The 17,885-nt window shown below is 37.3% G+C and overlaps 1 protein-coding gene across 5 annotated transcripts in view; it reads left to right on the top strand.

Annotated features, from left to right (window-relative positions):
* The window catches only part of LCORL (ligand dependent nuclear receptor corepressor like), a 59,599-nt gene that overhangs the window by 19,550 nt on the left and 22,164 nt on the right, over window positions 1–17,885 (top strand). For 3 of the 5 annotated variants that reach the window (XM_035111648.3, XM_035111647.3, XM_088658175.1), the window contains exons 2-6: window positions 3,417–3,482; window positions 5,246–5,325; window positions 5,532–5,661; window positions 7,650–7,904; window positions 12,014–12,101. In XM_035111648.3, coding sequence (XP_034967539.2) covers window positions 5,278–5,325; window positions 5,532–5,661; window positions 7,650–7,904; window positions 12,014–12,101 — 521 coding nt within the window. In that variant the 5' untranslated portion in view covers window positions 3,417–3,482; window positions 5,246–5,277. Of the gene's footprint in view, window positions 1–3,416; window positions 3,483–5,245; window positions 5,326–5,531; window positions 5,662–7,649; window positions 7,905–12,013; window positions 12,102–13,307; window positions 17,868–17,885 lie in introns of those variants that run through there. The other 2 variants (XM_088658188.1, XM_035111649.3) reach the window with 1 other exon arrangement.

Raw genomic sequence — 17,885 nt, 5'->3', positions numbered from 1 at the left:
CTAAACTGCTTACTCAAAGATGCAGTGGAAAAAGCAGAGTGTGCTTTGACCTTCACTGCCATTTTATGGGCATGTTAATATGGACATATAATTCTGGCATTCCAGTGCTATTTTGTTTTAGAGGTCCTTGTGTGTAGGAGTATAGGGAACTAGATTTGTAGGTCCTATGTTCTTTGATTGTTCTGATTGAATTTGTTACTCATTCATTTATCGAATTTTTATCCTACCATTACACCAAATGGTGCTCATATGTTAGTGTAGTTCCGTGACTGGATCCCCCAACATAATTTTTCAAATATATCCAAAAGAAGATATGGTTCAAGTGGACAAGTTAGGGGATGGGGTAGAAAAAAATAACATTGTTTTGCCTTTGCAATCTCCAGAAACCTTCCTGTCCTGGGTATTTAGTGAGAGGTACTGTATGTCACCGCATAATGTTTGCATTATTGGTGCCGATTTTTTCTTTCAAAAAAGGGGTGTGTGACTTATGCACTGAATTACCGGTATGCGCCGGAGGCAGAGGAAGGGGTCACAGACAAGTGGCAGAGGTTGTTGATCATCTGCTGCTTTCCCTACTTGGCTGGGTCCTGGAGCGTGAGACCAAGGCAAGTGGCAGCAGCATTGCCTTGCCTCCCAGCAAGATTGCCTTAAGCAATCTTGCCTTGTCTCACAGCATTGGAGTCTCACCTCGCCTCTTCCAGCTACCTCTGCTCAAAGCAGGACCCTGCAGCTAAGCTGCTTCCTTGCCTCTCTACTCCGTGTGGCCCGAGCAGTGACAATGGCAGCAGCACAATGGGCCTGGCTTCGCCTTGCCTTGCCTTCTCCAGCTTTATGAACAGCCAGTGAGGACCCGAACTCCCGCCCTCACTGCCTTAAGAGCCACCAGGAGCCCCCATGCCGATCCCCAGCTCGCCTTGGAATTATCTCTGTGACTATTATGCAGGGAATGCTCTGGGGCCAGTTTTAGGGTTGAAAAAGGTGTGTGTGAATTTTACGCTGTGGTGACCAGTATACGGTGAAATTTGCGTTTGGGGTTGACAGTCTCATTTTTAGTTTAATAGAAGATAGGGTGTGGGGTGGATGTATAAAATAAGGACTCCCTCCCTCCCAAAAATTGCCCCTACCATGCATCTGGTAACAGTATTCTAAAACCTCTCTGTTGGATGCAAACTGAGTCCTAAACCGGAGCACTACTGCTAGAGACTGGGAGTATGCCACAATATTAGACGTTTGCTCTATTAATGTTCAGTTCTTTTCAATCTGTGGAAGTTGAGCATCAACTGAGGAAGCAAAAAAGACACAAGTGTGGTGGAAGAAATTGGCCCAATAGCTTAAAGCTGGAGTGGGAGCCTTCAGCAACCCAGATGTTGCAGAATTACAACTCCAGTCAGCCCTAGCAAGCATAGCCAATGACTAAGGATGATGGGAGTTGTAGGTCAACAACATCTGGAGGTCCAAAGGTTCCCCACACCTTAAAGTATCCAAGACAAGGTGGTATGATTGGAGGGTGGGTATGTGCTGTGAGCTTAGAATACCTTTCCTCCCCACACTATATGGAAAGGTTCTAGGATGGGTGAAAGGAAAAAAGAAGAGCATCTTTCCCTTTCAAGGCCACCTGTCAGTCTCCAGTGTATAGCAATAAGGAACTGAGCTGGTTAGTACATGGAAGTATCTAGAAAATGAAGAAGTAAAAGTTTATGGATTCCTGCAAGTTTCTTTTTTCAGTTTGACCAAAGCTGGAGTTAAAGGGCTTGATCAAAATTCATAAGATTTTGTTCTAAGTCTGTGTGTGTATTTTTCTAACTGGTTTTACATTCTTTTACACCAAAACTTGTTCAACAAATGGAACACAGGCAATCAAGGGGTGGGGTTGTACAAGTCGGAATAGGTATGAGTTTCAATGGATGGAATCACAGGGTGCAGGTTTTCCACCTCATTTGCTTCCTGAATGCCCTCCATTACTTTCTCCCAAATAAAATGCATGCTTTCTATTTACCGTAACCCATGGAGGAAAACATTTTATGATTTTAATAAGTAAATGTTTATCACTTTTCTATGTTTTGTCAAATATAATGTAAATAGATTAAATCTAAGATTCATCAGTTGCCACCTTGCCCAAATCAGCTATTAAACTGTGTTCCAAAATACTTAAATCTTAGAGGTGGAATGAGTAACAGCATAGCCTTGGTGTGTCCACAAGTTAACTATCATTTGAGGGAAGAACAAGAAAGGAGGAGGCGGAATTCATTCCACTCTGTATATAAATCGTAGCTGTCATACTAACTTTGATCTTGCAAACTTTGCCAAACATTATCAAATAAATAATAATACAGATGTCCAGTTAACACATAATATTAAACCAAACTGGTTATGAATTCTTAAGAGTATTAAAATGTAAAATATAAATTACACAAAAGAGATATAGTACTGTAGTACAGGGTTGGGTTGTAATTTTACTTCAGAGAAATATAGACAGTTACTCTTTTAATTTTTAAATAAACTTTGAAAATATTGAGGAACTGAACAATAAAGAGATCCTCTTATTAACCAACAATCCATATAATATTTTAATCCTAGCAGTACTATCTATTAGGAAGTGCCCAGTGCTGCCTGGATATTTTTAGAAACCAACAAATATTGTGAATTTTAAATGGATAGTGCAATTTGTGAGTTTGGACCCATCATGCCAAATTTATGTCTAGTTACTCCAAAAGCATGTTTCAGTCCACCATTTTGTTTAAAAATGAATCAAACATCCCAATGGCATCTTGGTGGTGATGAAGGTGCAAGCAAAAGTATGTCAAATAATGGGCAAAGTTTCAGTGACATCCAGACTTCAACAAACAGCACTGTCCCCACCTTAGAAACCCTCTGCCAAGTATGGCAATGTTACCTTCACAGATATCTAAACGTATAGTGAACAAACAAATGGACAGACAAACCTTTCTCCAAAATATATAGTAGATACCCTGGGAACAAAGCTCTGGAAATTTTATTTCTTGATCCTACAAGCCACAACATTGTGTGAAGGGATTTCAGAGATTTGGTGGGATGAGACACACAATTTTAAGGCAGTACAATTCACTGGAGTTCTCACACAAGCCATGATCTCTCACCTGCACACCCTAAATGCCCTATTCTGAGATGAATTAGTGGGTCAGGGAGATTATGTACAAGGTTACCAACAAGGTGGATGGTGCCATTCTACTATCAATAACTCCACTCCCCAAAAAAATACCACTTGGAAGAAGACATTGGAAGGGAAAAAGAAGATACCCACTAGCCAATGAGCACTGAGAATAAACTCCATTTAGTGTCTTGTCCCCAAATGTAATGATTTACTTTTCCCACTGCTACATTTGTGTAAATAACTTTTTGATGTAATTGTAAAATGTTTTAATTTTTCTTTTTGGTAGGTTTTGAAAGTATTTTAGAAGGGCTTTATGGACCAAGGCTACGAAGAGACCTCAGTTTATTTGAAGGTAAAAAAAAAGTTTGAAATGCTTAAAGGCTACTTTTAAATAATGTGACCATTTGAAGCATGTTTTTGAAAAATAAGGAATTTGTGCTGGGGAATTTTAGTGTTTGCTGTCTTTGTTCTCTTCTGTACAAGTGCTTTTCTAGAATACAAGCATTTCTTTTAACCCTGATTTAAGATTAGTTTAACGTCCTTGATTTTAAGGTATGTGTTCCTGATATTTTGTTCACTTTAGAATATTGACACTTGTTAGTTTATTTTTGGGGTGTTACCTTATGAAAGGAATAACAGGAATCAGTGTACTGCTAAGATTATTTTTGAACTAATTAAATATGATAACAGTAATGATTTTGCACCATTATTATCATAACTGAATAACTGAATGAAGTCTCACTTTTCTGAATCCTGTGCAAATATATATTTGTAAAAATATATTTCTTTTAACAAATTGTTGTTTAATAAAAAAAACTTTTTAAAAGAGAGTTGGTGCAGTGGCTAAGGACTAGATTCCAGAGTCAACAAAATCAAGCAGTAAAGCTTTTCCCATGTTTATGGCTTCAACTCTATCAGTAGGGAGTCAACATGTTCTAAATGCTTCTGCCATGAAAAAATATGTTAGCAGGGAAAATAACAAGAGACTTCAAGAAGTCAGGAAGACTACTTTTTGGGTGCCTTGTACATCAGTCTGCTTGTTCTCTGTGTTGGGATTTGTTGGTTTTTCTCTACTGTGATTGGGAACTGCTTGGAAATGAGTTGTCTGGACAGGGCAGAGAGGAATAGAAGTGGCAGGAGCAGGTAGGGCAGGAGCAGGTAGGGCTGGGGCAGAGAGATAGACTTATAGGCATAATGCTGGTAGACATTTGAGGGTTATTTCCCCTTCCCCATCTCATTGTCCTAGCAGCACCCCTTTTGTTTTTAAGCTTCTGCTTCTCGATTCAGGTCCATTAATAGATTTCATTCTTGATTAACATACTAAGCTAGCGTTTATCACAGAAGCCTGGTCAGATGATGCCGAGTTAAAATCCAGCTTTATCCACTGGATTTTTCTGTGTTGCAGTATCTTAAACCTAGAAGATGTGTAGTGGAGTTTCTGTTGTCTGTTGCAATTTCACCATTTAAAAATTCTCTGGCAGTCATTTTGAATGTTCTTAAGGGTCAGTGTTAAGAGACAAAACTGGGCTTCTGGTGGGTGTACCACCCAAGTTGCAGCCCAACAGTCTTCCTGCCTAAGTTAGCTGGATGGTCTCAGTTTCCCATGGTTGTTTTCTGAGGGATGTCATCCATGCTGAGATCTACTTGACATGATAGTGTTTCATGATCTCCATGACAGCTACCAGTAATAAGTCTGTCTGTTAATATCTGTCATCACTCAAGTGTCTGGACACAGTCTTGCTTTCATGTTTTGTGTTGATTGGGATGACAGTGATCTGAGGTAGAGGTAGCAGAGGTAGCCAACATGAGGGCATCCTGGGGTTTGAGATTGCAACCTTCACCATTCTCAGTTCCCACTGAAATCTGGAATTTAAGTTGTGTCATAGTTACTTGCACTTGGGCTCCATTGAAATAAATAGAAAAAGTCACTAATCTGCTTGGGCTCCAAACTAATACATCTTTTTTGTGCTGTATACATATGCAATCTTCTCATGGTGACAGCTCAGTGTAACAGTATCTCTTCCTAAGAACAGTTATACATGCCTTTGGTAGTAGTCAATTATAAGTTTCTTTAACACTTTATTTTTATAATTTGCTTTTAATTTCCCCCTCTAGACTGTGAACCAGAAGAAGTGGCTGACTGGTCTATGGATGAAAAATGTTCCTTTTGTAATTTACATAAAGACACAGTCAGTGTGAGTATGTGTGCTATAAATTGTTGAAAGAGATGGTTTCTAATATATTTATTAAAACCTTATTTGAATTCAAATTATTTTACAGTATAAAAGATCTGATGAATGCATATTTTTTAAATGGAAAGCCATCTTAATTTTAGTCACTATTTGCAAACTTTTAGAGCCATAATTTATCCATATTTAGAAGTGTTCTTTATACCTTTTAGGATCATACAACAATTATTGGTTCTTTGCAGTCAACAACTACAGAGGAACTATCATCTCAGGGCCAGTCCAACACTGATAAAATTGAGTGCCAAGCAGAGAATTACCTAAATGCACTCTTTCGCAAGAAAGGTAATATTACTTCAATTAATGTCATAATTGATTCTATTTGTCTAGTCATTCTTTTGAATCACTTTCAACACGCAAACCTGCAATTGGATATTGCCATCCCTTTGCAGTTTTCATGTGTTCTGTTTGCCATTGCCAGTCTGTCCCAGTGTAGCTTTATATTCTTGTTTATTTCTTTAAAAAATATTTTAAAAGCTTATCTAATGGTAAGCATTTCTGATGCACATACCTTTTGCTAAAGCTACTTTAAGGGGGAACTGGTTATGGGGTGAGCCTCCCTTTTGGTCGGCATAGTATGCAGGATGGTCCTGTATGCTGGAGCTACTTGTGGAGAGCAAAGGGAGAGTAGTTAGCAGTATTCAGCAGCTGAAACACATACACTTCATAGAATGCATGGATGTAACTGTTTCCATAATTTCTTGCCTTTCTGAGCAAATAAACACTAGGCTTTTCAGTCAAGGACATGGATGACGGTGTACACCTCTGCTTTCCAGGCATTGTTTATTTAGCACATAATATATAACTGCAGTATTTCCATGCACATGATTTCTGCCTGAGAATCCAAGAGTAATGGCAGCTTCTGGAGCATACCAAAATTATGCATCAGATCCTGTAGGGCTAAACAAAAGCCAATCAAGTGTGGGTACCTCATTTACTTTGCAGGAATTTCTAGATCTAATAATCTTCATGTTGTCTTCAATTTTAGTTTGTCAGCCTTCATGTAAGATATACATGACTATATACTCTTGTGCCAATTAGAGCTGGGCAATGTATTGATACATTGTCAAAAATCGGTCTGAAGTTCACATTGTGGTAACACTTTCATAATATTCATCGTGGTGATATATCGCGAATCACAGTGTGTGTGTGTGTGTGTGTGTGTGCGCTATGTAAAAAATTGTGATGTGGGGGAAACGGAGAAGCCAGTTATCATGGTGCCTTCTGCCCCTGTTGCTCTGTACCATAAAATAACAGTTGTAAAAATATATTAAAGGTAAGTAAACATGTATCCATTTTAAACCCCTAAGTCAATGATGGCCAAACCTGGCCCTCCAGCTGTTTTGGGACTACATTTCCCATCATTCCTGACCACTGGACCTGTTAGGTAGGTATGATGGGAGTTGTAGTCCCAAAACAGCTGGAGGGCCAAGTTTGGCCATCACTGCCCTAAGTAGTAGCAGTTTCCAGGACATTACCCTGTTAATCTCCACATAGTTACATCCTTACTTCAGACATTGTGTTATATTGGTATATCACAATGTTGAAAGCCAGACATCATTCAGCCCTAGTGCCAATTAAGTGTTTCCTACTATTACATGTTTCTGCCTATTTTTGTAGTAGCAAACATTGATCCTCAAAATCAGTTTGCAAGTGCGGTAGGGATATTGCTTTATTAATACATTATTTTTGTAAGCTACCTTGAATGGAAAAAATGGTGGGATATAAATACTTTAAAAAAAGTAAATTAGTGTCCTGCTCAGATGATAGCAGTAATTCAGAATGCATGGGCAAAGTACTTTTCTGCTGGGTACTAGGGTAAGGGGTGAAGGGTGTCTATTCGTGGAAACTTCTCGTGCAAGATTCCTGCAATGCAAGGGGTTGAGCTAGCTGACTCTTGGGGTTCATTCCAATTCTATGCAGTTGAGGACTTTCTAGCCCACTTTTCTGTATTTTGAGAGTTGAAGAAGCAGCTGCCTCTTCGGCATCTTAGAGCAAAAACTAGATAAATATTTGACTACAAGTGTGATTCTTTTGTGTATATTTGTATTCTTTCTTTTGGATTTTAGCCCTTGAATTTGTTGAGTAGACAGGACTTATGGAAAATGTTGCATTAACTGCTTTTATTTTAATAAGTGAAATCTGTAGAGCATAGACTGACAACTTTATAAATATTCCATTGGAGTATTAATTCTTGATGCAGAGGGATAAAGCAAATGCAGTAAATGTGTTTATTCTAATTCATATGTTTATTTGCTATTATTTTCCAACAGATCTTCCTCAGAACTGTGATCCTAACATTCCCTTAGTTGCTCAGGAATTAATGAAAAAGATGATCCGTCAATTTGCAATTGAATACATTTCAAAAAGTAGTAAAATGCAAGAAAATAGAAACGGTTCGTCATATGAAACAAGTCTGTTATGTAAAGGTATCCAAATGAACCAAACAGAAAATTCATTTCAGGAAGAACAGGATAGCCCTCTAGACCTCACTGTGAATCGAATACAAGAGCAGAATACTCAGCAAGGTAAATTTCTTTTTTGTTGTTTGTTTGATGTGATTAGAAATGGCATTCATTGAGTTTTATGATAAATATGAAATCTATCTTGAATACAGTTTCACTTATTATTATCTATACAAAATAATTTGTAAAGATAGGTGCCACAACCCACAGATCATACATGATTCTCTTCCACATATGGCTGCACCATATTTAAATGAGCAGATTTTAAACACACCTGTTCACATTGAGTTTTTTAAAATGAATTTAGAATCTCTTGGAATATATCTCTTAAGTAGTTGCTGGCGTAGGGCATTTAAAATGTAACCAGTTTGTACCCAGTTCCTGTGAGAGTCATCCACTTCCTTTGTTTGTCACCAGCACTTCCCTTAGACTCTGAATCCAAGTGGAAGCAAGGAAGAGGGAAGCTAGATTACTGTGCTTATTGTCCCACACACAGCATAAGAAAAGCACTGATTTTCTTCCTTGCTGCAGCTCCTAGATAGAAAGACCCAGTGAGAAAGTCCAGTGAGAGAATCGCAGCCACAGAATCAGGTCCTGTGGCTTCTGCCTTTAAATACCAGTAAAAAGAGAAAACAGATTGATGGGATGGTAGCCAGCCCTAGCTTACTGCCCCTGAAATTGCATGTGCTGGCTACACCTGCAGTGAAAATTGTTGAGGACAATATAATTTGTCACTTGGGTGCTTTCTCATGGATAGCTGCCAGCTACTTAGTGCAGGCAAGTGGCAAATTACAAGACTGAATTGCGTATTTCTGCTAAATGTGCTGTCAGCCACAAATGAAGATTGAAAGTATAGTTAGTTGGGCATAATGATTAACCTTGATGTTCTTTCAGAGTTGTAAGCATTGTTCTCTGTTGTTGTTTTTTTAAATCCCTCTTAAATTGACCATATATCCAAATCAAACCAGGAAGGGACAGCTCACATGAAGTTCATTTGTAATTTAGTTCTAACCAGGACTTCGTAAAAGAAATAAGGAGATAGTTCTTCCAAAGTTAAGTCACTGATTAAAATGAAAGGGAGTTAAGTATTGCTGCTTCTCCATGTAAATTAGTGCAACTTTAAAGTTATTTACTTAAAAATGCAGAACAAAGAGTTAGTAGTAACTGTTTTACTTTTCAAAATGCCATTAAAGAGAATTAATACTGAACAAGTTAGCATCCTTAGGTCTTAATTATCCTTTCGTTGAATGGATTAACATATGGACCTTTGCAGACACAAAATATATTGTTGGTAGTATATAAACGTCTTCTCTTTATTCCATAACCTCTTTAAATAGAAGGAATAAGACTGTTCACAGACATATACTTATTTAGTGAAAATTAATTTATTTTGTTGTATAAATTTGCTATATAGGTATGTGTTTTTTTACTTTCAACTTTGGGGGTGGGGGTTTGTAGCAGGAGTCGTACTTACCTATGTTAATGCATCTTCTCTACAGCTGCTGTTTTCATTTTCAGAAAATGCCCTTTTCTGAAAATGTGGTGTAGTTTTATTCCAAGCAGCATGATGGATGCATCATGGGGTTGGGGGTTGCAGCAGCTGAACGAATGGGCCATGAAGCAGGGGATTTCTCTTTAGCCTAAATTTCAGATATCTTAAATGAGTAGAAGAGGAGTAGGACTGCATTTAGCAATGAAGATGGAGGGAGCAAATCTTAATACCCCCCAGGTGTGTACTGTGGCAAAGAGCTGGCCCTTTTGAGCAGTGAAATGCGTTGTAAGGATGTTATTGACACTTGCATTGTACAATAGAACAAAGTTGTCAAATGGGTGAAAATGCTGACAGGTATAAAATTCATGTATCATATTAGCAATGGCTGTTATAAAAAGTAGTCATTAAAGACACTTATTGAAATAATAGCTTGCAGCTCAACCAGGCAGATGAAGATGATGTCCTATAGGCCTCAGGAGTGGGGATTTGGTCCAGCTAGCAGACTGAATCCTTAATATCCTACCTGGCTCTGGGTCAACTTTGACAGGTGCCCAGAATTTCAAATAGACCTGTTCACCACTTGCTTTGGTCAGACCTTTATATTCCCCCACATTTCCTATCAAATATCCTAAGAGTGCTTATGACTCAAGATGAGTTACAGATACATACTCATTTCTGATATCTGAAATCCCCCATTCCCAACCCATTTGTTCAATCTATACTTTGAAATGGCTGAGTATGTGCAACTATATGCCAATATATTCTCTTTAAAGCTATGTAATTAAGGATATGCCTCCCAGTGCTTCTGTGCTAAACTGCAGCATTTCTCCTAAGTTAAACACAGCATGCACCAGTAGGAAATTATCAGTGTCAGATTTATGTATAAGCTAAACAAGCTATAACTTAGGGCCCCACTCTCTTGGGGCCCCCCCAAAAAATGTAAGTTAAAAAAACTGGATGTACATTTCCAAAATAAAAAACTAATAAAATGGCTTTAGATGCCTCTTAGGTCCATAAATTACCATATACAGTAGCATATATTCAACACAAAACAGCAACAATTTGTTGTTGACAAAGGACAGCTGGACATATAAAGGGTCCCATTACCTTCAGTAGCTTAGGGCCTCATCAAACCTAAATCCGGCCCTGGAAATGATAAGAAAGAGCTTTATACATCATAATTTACTGGTATGTCCAAATACATGAGCCATGTGTAAAGCATGTCTCTCCTTATATAGCATGCAAAATATTCTACCCACTATTGTGCCACTGCCATGTAATTATGAATATGACAATATGAGAAGTAGCTTTCTGTCATCTCATTGTTTAGCTCATTTACTCATCTTAATGGTATATATTCTAATTGCATAATTTATATATATCTGCCATCAGTTGAATGTAAAACATATATGTAGTAGAATGAGATGATAGAATGGGCAGTATCATTTCAGGTTGCTGGTGGGGAATCACATTTTTAAATGTTCCCATGTGTAAAATCTTCCTATAAGTAGACGATAAGCACATTGTGAAACAGACTAGATTAGTACCTTTCTCTCTGGTATGCTAGGTTTTAACTTGCTGGAAATCTTTAAACATGGATAGGTAAAGGTAAAGGGACCTCTGACAGTTAAGTCCATTCGGGAACGACACTGAGGTTGTGGCACTCATCTCACTTTACTGGCCGAGGGAGCTGGCGATTGTCCGCAGACAGCTTCCAGGTCATGTGGTATGGATAGGGGAGCATTAAAAAGGCATTCTTCATCTCCAGTCAGAAGTTGTTGTTGTTTAGTCATGTCTGACTCTTCGTGACCCCATGGACCAGAGCACGCCAGGCACTCCTGTCTTGCACTGCCTCCTGCAGTTTGGTCAGACTCATGTGGGTAGCCTCGAGAACACTGTCCAACCATCTCGTCCTCTGTCGTCCCCTTCTCCTTGTGCCCTCCATCTTTCCCAGCATCAGGGTCTTTTCCAGGGAGTCTTCTCTTAGTACAGTACATTTTACCACTTGTCTCATTCTGCTGCATGTATAGATCAGGCTTATATGTGGAACTTGGAACCCTATTTGGTCACAGTTCTGGGGGCATACATGACCTGCACCATAGGGCACCAACCTTTCTAGATCTGTGCGCACATTTTGAAAACCCGAGAAACTGTCATGGGCACTCATCACACACCACTACAGCACATGCATGCTCCAAGGGCACTCATATTTCTCTCCACTGCCAGTAATTCGGCTTGAAAGAAATGTTTTAGCTTTTTCAAGCTTAATGGGGAGTAATCTTCCTAGAGAGTGCAGTTGGGGATCTACAGGAAGATCATATGCACTGCACCTCAACAAAAACTAGGCTTGAAAACAGCATTCTCTTGGAGCCAAGCCTAATTGTAGCAGGGTAAGGGTGAATCTGAGGAACTGGTGAATCATGTTCACAACCTACAAATTCAGACCTACAAATTGGTAGATCTTATCTACAGCGGCCCGACAATTGTACTTTGATGTTTTGTAGAGTTAGAAATAGCAACAACAAGAAATCTTTATTACAGTCATAGACCAGCATAAGGAGGGACGGGTACAATCATTTAGAGATAGCTTTTTGATGATAAGGAACATTAAAATGAATTTTCTTACTGTAAAGGAAACCTATTACCTACGTAATCCTTATACTGTTTGCTACTACAATAGGGGATGGAGTGCTAGATCTTTCTACAAAGAAAACAAGCTTGGAACAGTCAGCATATGATGGATCTTGTTCTGAAAATTCTGTGTCTGGGTAAGCAAACAAGCATTATTTTTGTTTTGTTAAACATAATAAAGGGATATAAAATTTTAGCTTGAAAACAGATTTCTTTTGTAACTGATTTGTGTAAAATGTTTAGTGACACATGTTTTGCTTTTGCCAAAGAGTTTCACTCATAATTGTGTGTTCATATATAACTCATATGTTTCATTTTGTGTTTTTCACATTTTTCTGTTAAAGAAAAGTTATCAGAACAATCACCAAACTTTACTGAATGCTTACATACATAAAGAAACTAGGCTATGGAAGAAAATTTATTCTTCATGATTTAGAGACAAAGAAAAACATTTACATTTTAATAGTAGAAAGTTTTTTTAAAAAAACAGCTATAATCCTTATTGTTTCCTAATGAAAGAGAGAGCTCTTGATGGCCATTCTTGAAATTTGATACTACACTCATGTCATGCTGCTGAGAGACCCATTTATTATTAGATGTTTAATGTGCTGAAATGTACTATTTACTGAAATAATAGTTAAATAACAGATATTATTATTTTAGCATCCTTCCATCAATAGCAGGCTCTTTTTGCCAATTGTGCTTTTTGCAAACTTTTTTTTTTTTAAAAAAAGACTAACAGTTCAATAGAATTATTCCATGTTGTTTTAAAATTGCTTGTTTTTTCAGATAGTCGTGGAAAAAAAATAGATCATTTTATTAGCAATTAGGATGTAAGATTAGGACTTAATTGCAAAACTGAAAAATTAGTTGGATGTCTTAATATGTTTTCTGTTAGTAGTTGCAACGAAGTTTCTATGAGGGGGTTGACTCTTTTATTACTTGTTTAGCGGTAACGTCACGTTTCTACTAACAAAACTCCTTTTGGATGGGGGCATTCAATGGATGTTAAATTGTGTAAAGTTTTTAAGTGTTACTCTGCAAGCATCTGTCAAAAGGGAATTGCAAGCAGATACGAAAGTTATCAAATACTGAGCTAGGATTTAAAGTTCTTGGAAGGGCTGCTGTAGAGGCTGGGGTATCATTTTTGACACATGGTCCTACCAAAACTGTAGCTTTTGCTATGGTAATCAATAGCTACCACATCTCAAAGACTTAAAAGTATCAGAAGCAGTGATGTTACCTAAGCAAGGAGTATAATAAAGGAGTGGACCCTTCCCTTCCATAGCTGTGTGAGAGTCTCTCATGCATCAGTTCACCATCGTTTCATTCCATCCATCCAGGAGACTCCACAGACACAGAGAGGACTATGTGGAAAGAAGTGCTGAGTTGGCAGATGGTTTGCTCTCAAAAGCGTTGAAAGACATTCAGTCCGGAGCACTGGACATTAATAAAGCAGGCATACTTTATGGCATACCTCAAAAAACTTTACTTCTCCACTTAGAAGCCTTACCAGCAGGAAAGCCTGCACCCTTTAGAAACAAAACTCGAGATTTCAATGACAGTTATTCATACAAAGACAGTAGAGAAACTTGTGCAGTGCTGCAAAAAGTAGCCTTGTGGGCAAAAGCTCAAGCAGAGCGCACAGAAAAAAGTAAACTCAGTCTACTTGAAACCTCAGAATTAAGATTCCCAACAGCTTCCAGTTACCTCCATCAGTTAACTCTACAAAGAATGGTCACTCAGTTTAAAGAAAAAAATGAAAATGTACAATATGAAACTTCAGCTCCAACAGTACAGTTAAAAATTCCTCAGCTAAGAATCAATGCTGTGCCCAAACAACAGCCTGATAGTGCTGGACTTCTGGATGTTATGTACCATGTTTCCAAAACCCCATCAGTCTTAGAAGGATCAGCTCTTCAAAAATTGAAAAATATACTCCCAAAACAGAACAAAATTGAATGTTCTGCATCTGTAACTCAGTCAAGTGTTGATTCATACTTTCTGCACGGGGACCTCTCTCCTTTGTGTCTTAATGCTAAGAATGGAATTGTTGATGGCACCTCTGAATCCACAGAAGATGGTCTAGATCGCAAGGATAACAAACAGCCAAGGAAAAAACGTGGTCGCTACCGACAATATGATCATGAAATAATGGAGGAAGCTATCACAATGGTAATGAGTGGAAAAATGAGTGTTTCCAAAGCACAAGGAATATATGGGGTACCTCACAGCACTTTAGAATACAAAGTTAAAGAAAGATCTGGAACGCTGAAGACTCCGCCGAAAAAGAAACTCCGATTGCAAGACACTGGGTTATTTAACATAACGGATTCAGGGACTGGCACCTGCAAAAATAGCAGCAAGCCTATATAGTTTCATTTGTTAGAAACCTCTGTGTGTGTGTGTGTGTGTGTGTGTGTGTGTGTGTGTGTGTGTGCGGCTGTGTTAAACATACACACATGAGAAACAGAAAAATTCACTTAGACAGAAGACAAATTTTACAGTTCAGAAACCACATACATGCCTTTTTGAAGAATAATTTTATTCAGGGTTTTCACTGTGGACAAAATGATAGAATCGATCACAATTGTGATAGTTTGTATTTAATATAATCCTTGTACAAATAAGTGGAAAAGATTCAGGTTTTATTCAGTAGTCAATAGCATAAAATGTTTGGAATAACATGTATTTGTCATGTGAAGCATTTTTTTTACTGATGAAGAGTGACCCTAGCCATTCAATAATCCATCTTATTAAGGAAATACATGATTAATACTTTGAAGACATTTATGCCTCAGAATTTTTCAGAAGTTGCAAGTAGCTGAAAATAATACAAATCAAGGGAAAATTAGGGGACAGTGCTAGTTTCTTAACTTGGAAACTAATGTGAAGTATTAGCTGAATATAGAATTTTCTATGGAAGAGAAACTACATAAAGGCTAAACATCTGATATAGATAAAGTTTCATTTTAAAAAGCGTGTGTTAGGTATAAAACTTGGTTCTTTTCATTTTATTGTTGGTTTAGCAAGAAATTGGTGTTTACAAAATATATACTTGTGAAAACTGACAATTTAGTGTAGCTATAGAATGATTATTAAATAAGATGGAATACTAAAGGCATAAAATTAACTGTTTTCCTTTAGTGTGGAAAATAAGCTAACTTGTAAGGGTTAAAGATGAAAGTTGGAATGCAGATTAGAGCATGTTCATAATGTGCACAGAATGAGCTTGAGAATGGTTATTTTGGTTTAAGTGTGCTGATTAGTTAGTTGGTGTTATGACTACTTACATTTTATTTAAGGATTGTGTAACACTCCTACTGAAAAACCTCACTGTAACAGTAATGTATTTGCTGCTGCGACATTTCAAAACTTCTTAGTTTATCAAAATGAACATCAGGTTTTCATTTTGGTGGGCCGATACATCATCACTTTGCTAATAACCAAATTTTACAGTTCAGGGTCTTATAGAATTACAGATATGAAACAGTGAAACTGTTTTGAATCTTCAGTAACTAGAGATTATTTGTATATTTACTGTTTGGAAGCCGGGCAGTTCATTTTAAATATATAACTTTTCATAGAATCTCAGAGGACCAGTTACCTTTAGATTACAGGTTTTTTTTAAATGAATTTCAGAGTATTCGTACTGGGCATGATCCTTCCCTGCAAGAAGAATCCCTTTGTGTTCATAGATTTACCATGCTCCACTTGGCTCTCCGCAAGCACCAAGCAGAGCACTAAGGCAGCCTGGGAGATGGGATCCAGTAGAGCCCTGCTCAGTCCAATTTTGCAAGCACCAGAGTTTATGTAACTTGACCAAGTGGGGCTGTGTGAACGTCTGGGACACAAGTACACATCCAGTCCCTGAAAACCACCCACTGTTCTACCTGTGAATTCACATGGGCTCAGGGCGTAAGCAGAGCAACAGGGTTGCTTTTGAGCCTTATGGAAATTCCTTGTGTGTTGGCAATGTGCCCCTTAAGGGAAGGATCATAGCTACTAGATTTTATACTATGTAACCTGGGTATACTGTCAAATCATATCTACATATTAATGGAGACATCCATGGCCTTTTTCATTGAAAAACTAGATTTTTATGGGAAAGCTTACATTTTTCAGACACTGTATCTATTTTGCCATGCATGTGTGACTGAACACATTCTAAGCAACATTTTGTGTAAGGTAATACTTTGAATTATACCATCTGGATTCACATGCAGTCATATTTTAAAAGTATGCTATCCACCTCAGTTGGTAACATTTCATAATAAACTATTGAGAGGGAAATCAGCCCTTTCTTATTGATTTTTTAAGAACTGGAGTGACAATATAAAATAAAGGTAACAAAACTGGTGTCTTAGTTCTGTGCTGAATCTTCTTCAGCTCTGTTGCGTATTAGAAAATCTTTTAAAGGCAAAATTCTGTATTAGAGAAATTAAGAGACCATCAAACATCAGGTGTCAAGGTCATCTTTAATTTTAAAGAACTAAGCCATATTTTTGTCAGGATTAGGATGATTAATTTGTTGTGTCTTTCCCAGTAGAAAACAGGATTACAGGTTTCACTGTCTTTTCTAGAACATTTTACTTGGAGAGCTATTGGGACTTAGTTTACTGCTTAATACAGGAGCCTGGGATCCTGCTTAGGCACCACAGCATCTCCATCCTTCTCGCTACTGTTCCTTGCTCCCCCTGAAAAACGGTTCCTGAGGGTCAAGAGAGCCTCTGGACCACTGTGTTACGTGACATAAGAGGGGGATTCCACTGTGAGGGGATTTCCCACTGATGCACTTCTTAGATCTCAGCCATTTTTTTTAATTTCTCAGACAATATTAGATTTTAGTCAGAGATATATATATCAAAGACATTACAGTACACTTTTAATATCATTTTAAAAGGTGGCCTGACCAAAAAGTGACAGGATTCATAAAATCAGGGATCATTTTGCTATTGACTTTAACAGTGGTAGTTTTATATGTAATATTAATTTTCAGCATTTTAGTACTTGTATTTATTTTTGGTCAGAAATAGTATATTAAAATATTTTTTGATAGTTTGATAATGCTCAACCTGTACGTTTTAAAAAAAGAAACGTGATTATTTCTAATGAATGGTCTAAACCTTTGATTATACAACTGAGGAAAGGCAGGGAAATGCATAGACTCCCCTTATCCACCCCTAATGTGTTCTTTTAAAAAGGTTGTTTAAGTTATAATTTTGAAGTACTTTTAAATTCAGTTACCAGATGCTACTTAGAAATTGACAAGTCTCTGAAAATACATATTTCAGCAGACTTTAAAATGAAGGTGAAAGCAAGCCCTACATGCTTTCTACTTATTTGAATGTTTCTCAAGTATTTTATATTAAAAAAAACAGTGCCTCTGTTTTTAGAACTACTGCTCAGTAAAGTTGTTTAAAACCATTTCTGGTAGCTAATGACTTTTATATTAAATTAAATTGTATATTAACTTTAGTAATACTGTTTTTTTAGTTGTTTACAGTACAAATACCTGTATTTGTGTGTTTTTTTAATTGCAGTATTTCCATTGTTGCAGTAATTTAGTAAAACTCTGTGGCTGCCTTGATTTTTGACAGATTTTGTTAATAACTGATTTCTAGGCAATTAGTTCTATTTATGCATAAATCAATTGCACTATAATTCATGAATTATTTATTACAATATTTTCTAATGAATTCCATGTATTTGTCTTGTGTTGTAAATGTACTGTAATTCTGTTTCCTCTTTGTGTTGTTATATTTCTAAATCTGATTGTATGAATTTGTTGATGTGTTTCTATGTTGTAATTTTTAGTAAAGCACTTCAATGCTTTTGCACATAAATTTACAAAACTGATGTGTCATTGATTTGCTCATTCAGTAAAAAGAAAAATACTTTTATGTTGCCTCATTTGATTT

Source organism: Zootoca vivipara, chromosome Z1 (assembly GCF_965207765.1).
Source record: "Zootoca vivipara chromosome Z1, rZooViv2.hap1.1, whole genome shotgun sequence".
Taxonomy (NCBI): Eukaryota; Metazoa; Chordata; class Lepidosauria; order Squamata; family Lacertidae; genus Zootoca; species Zootoca vivipara.
This window is presented reverse-complemented; position numbering and strand designations above follow the sequence as displayed.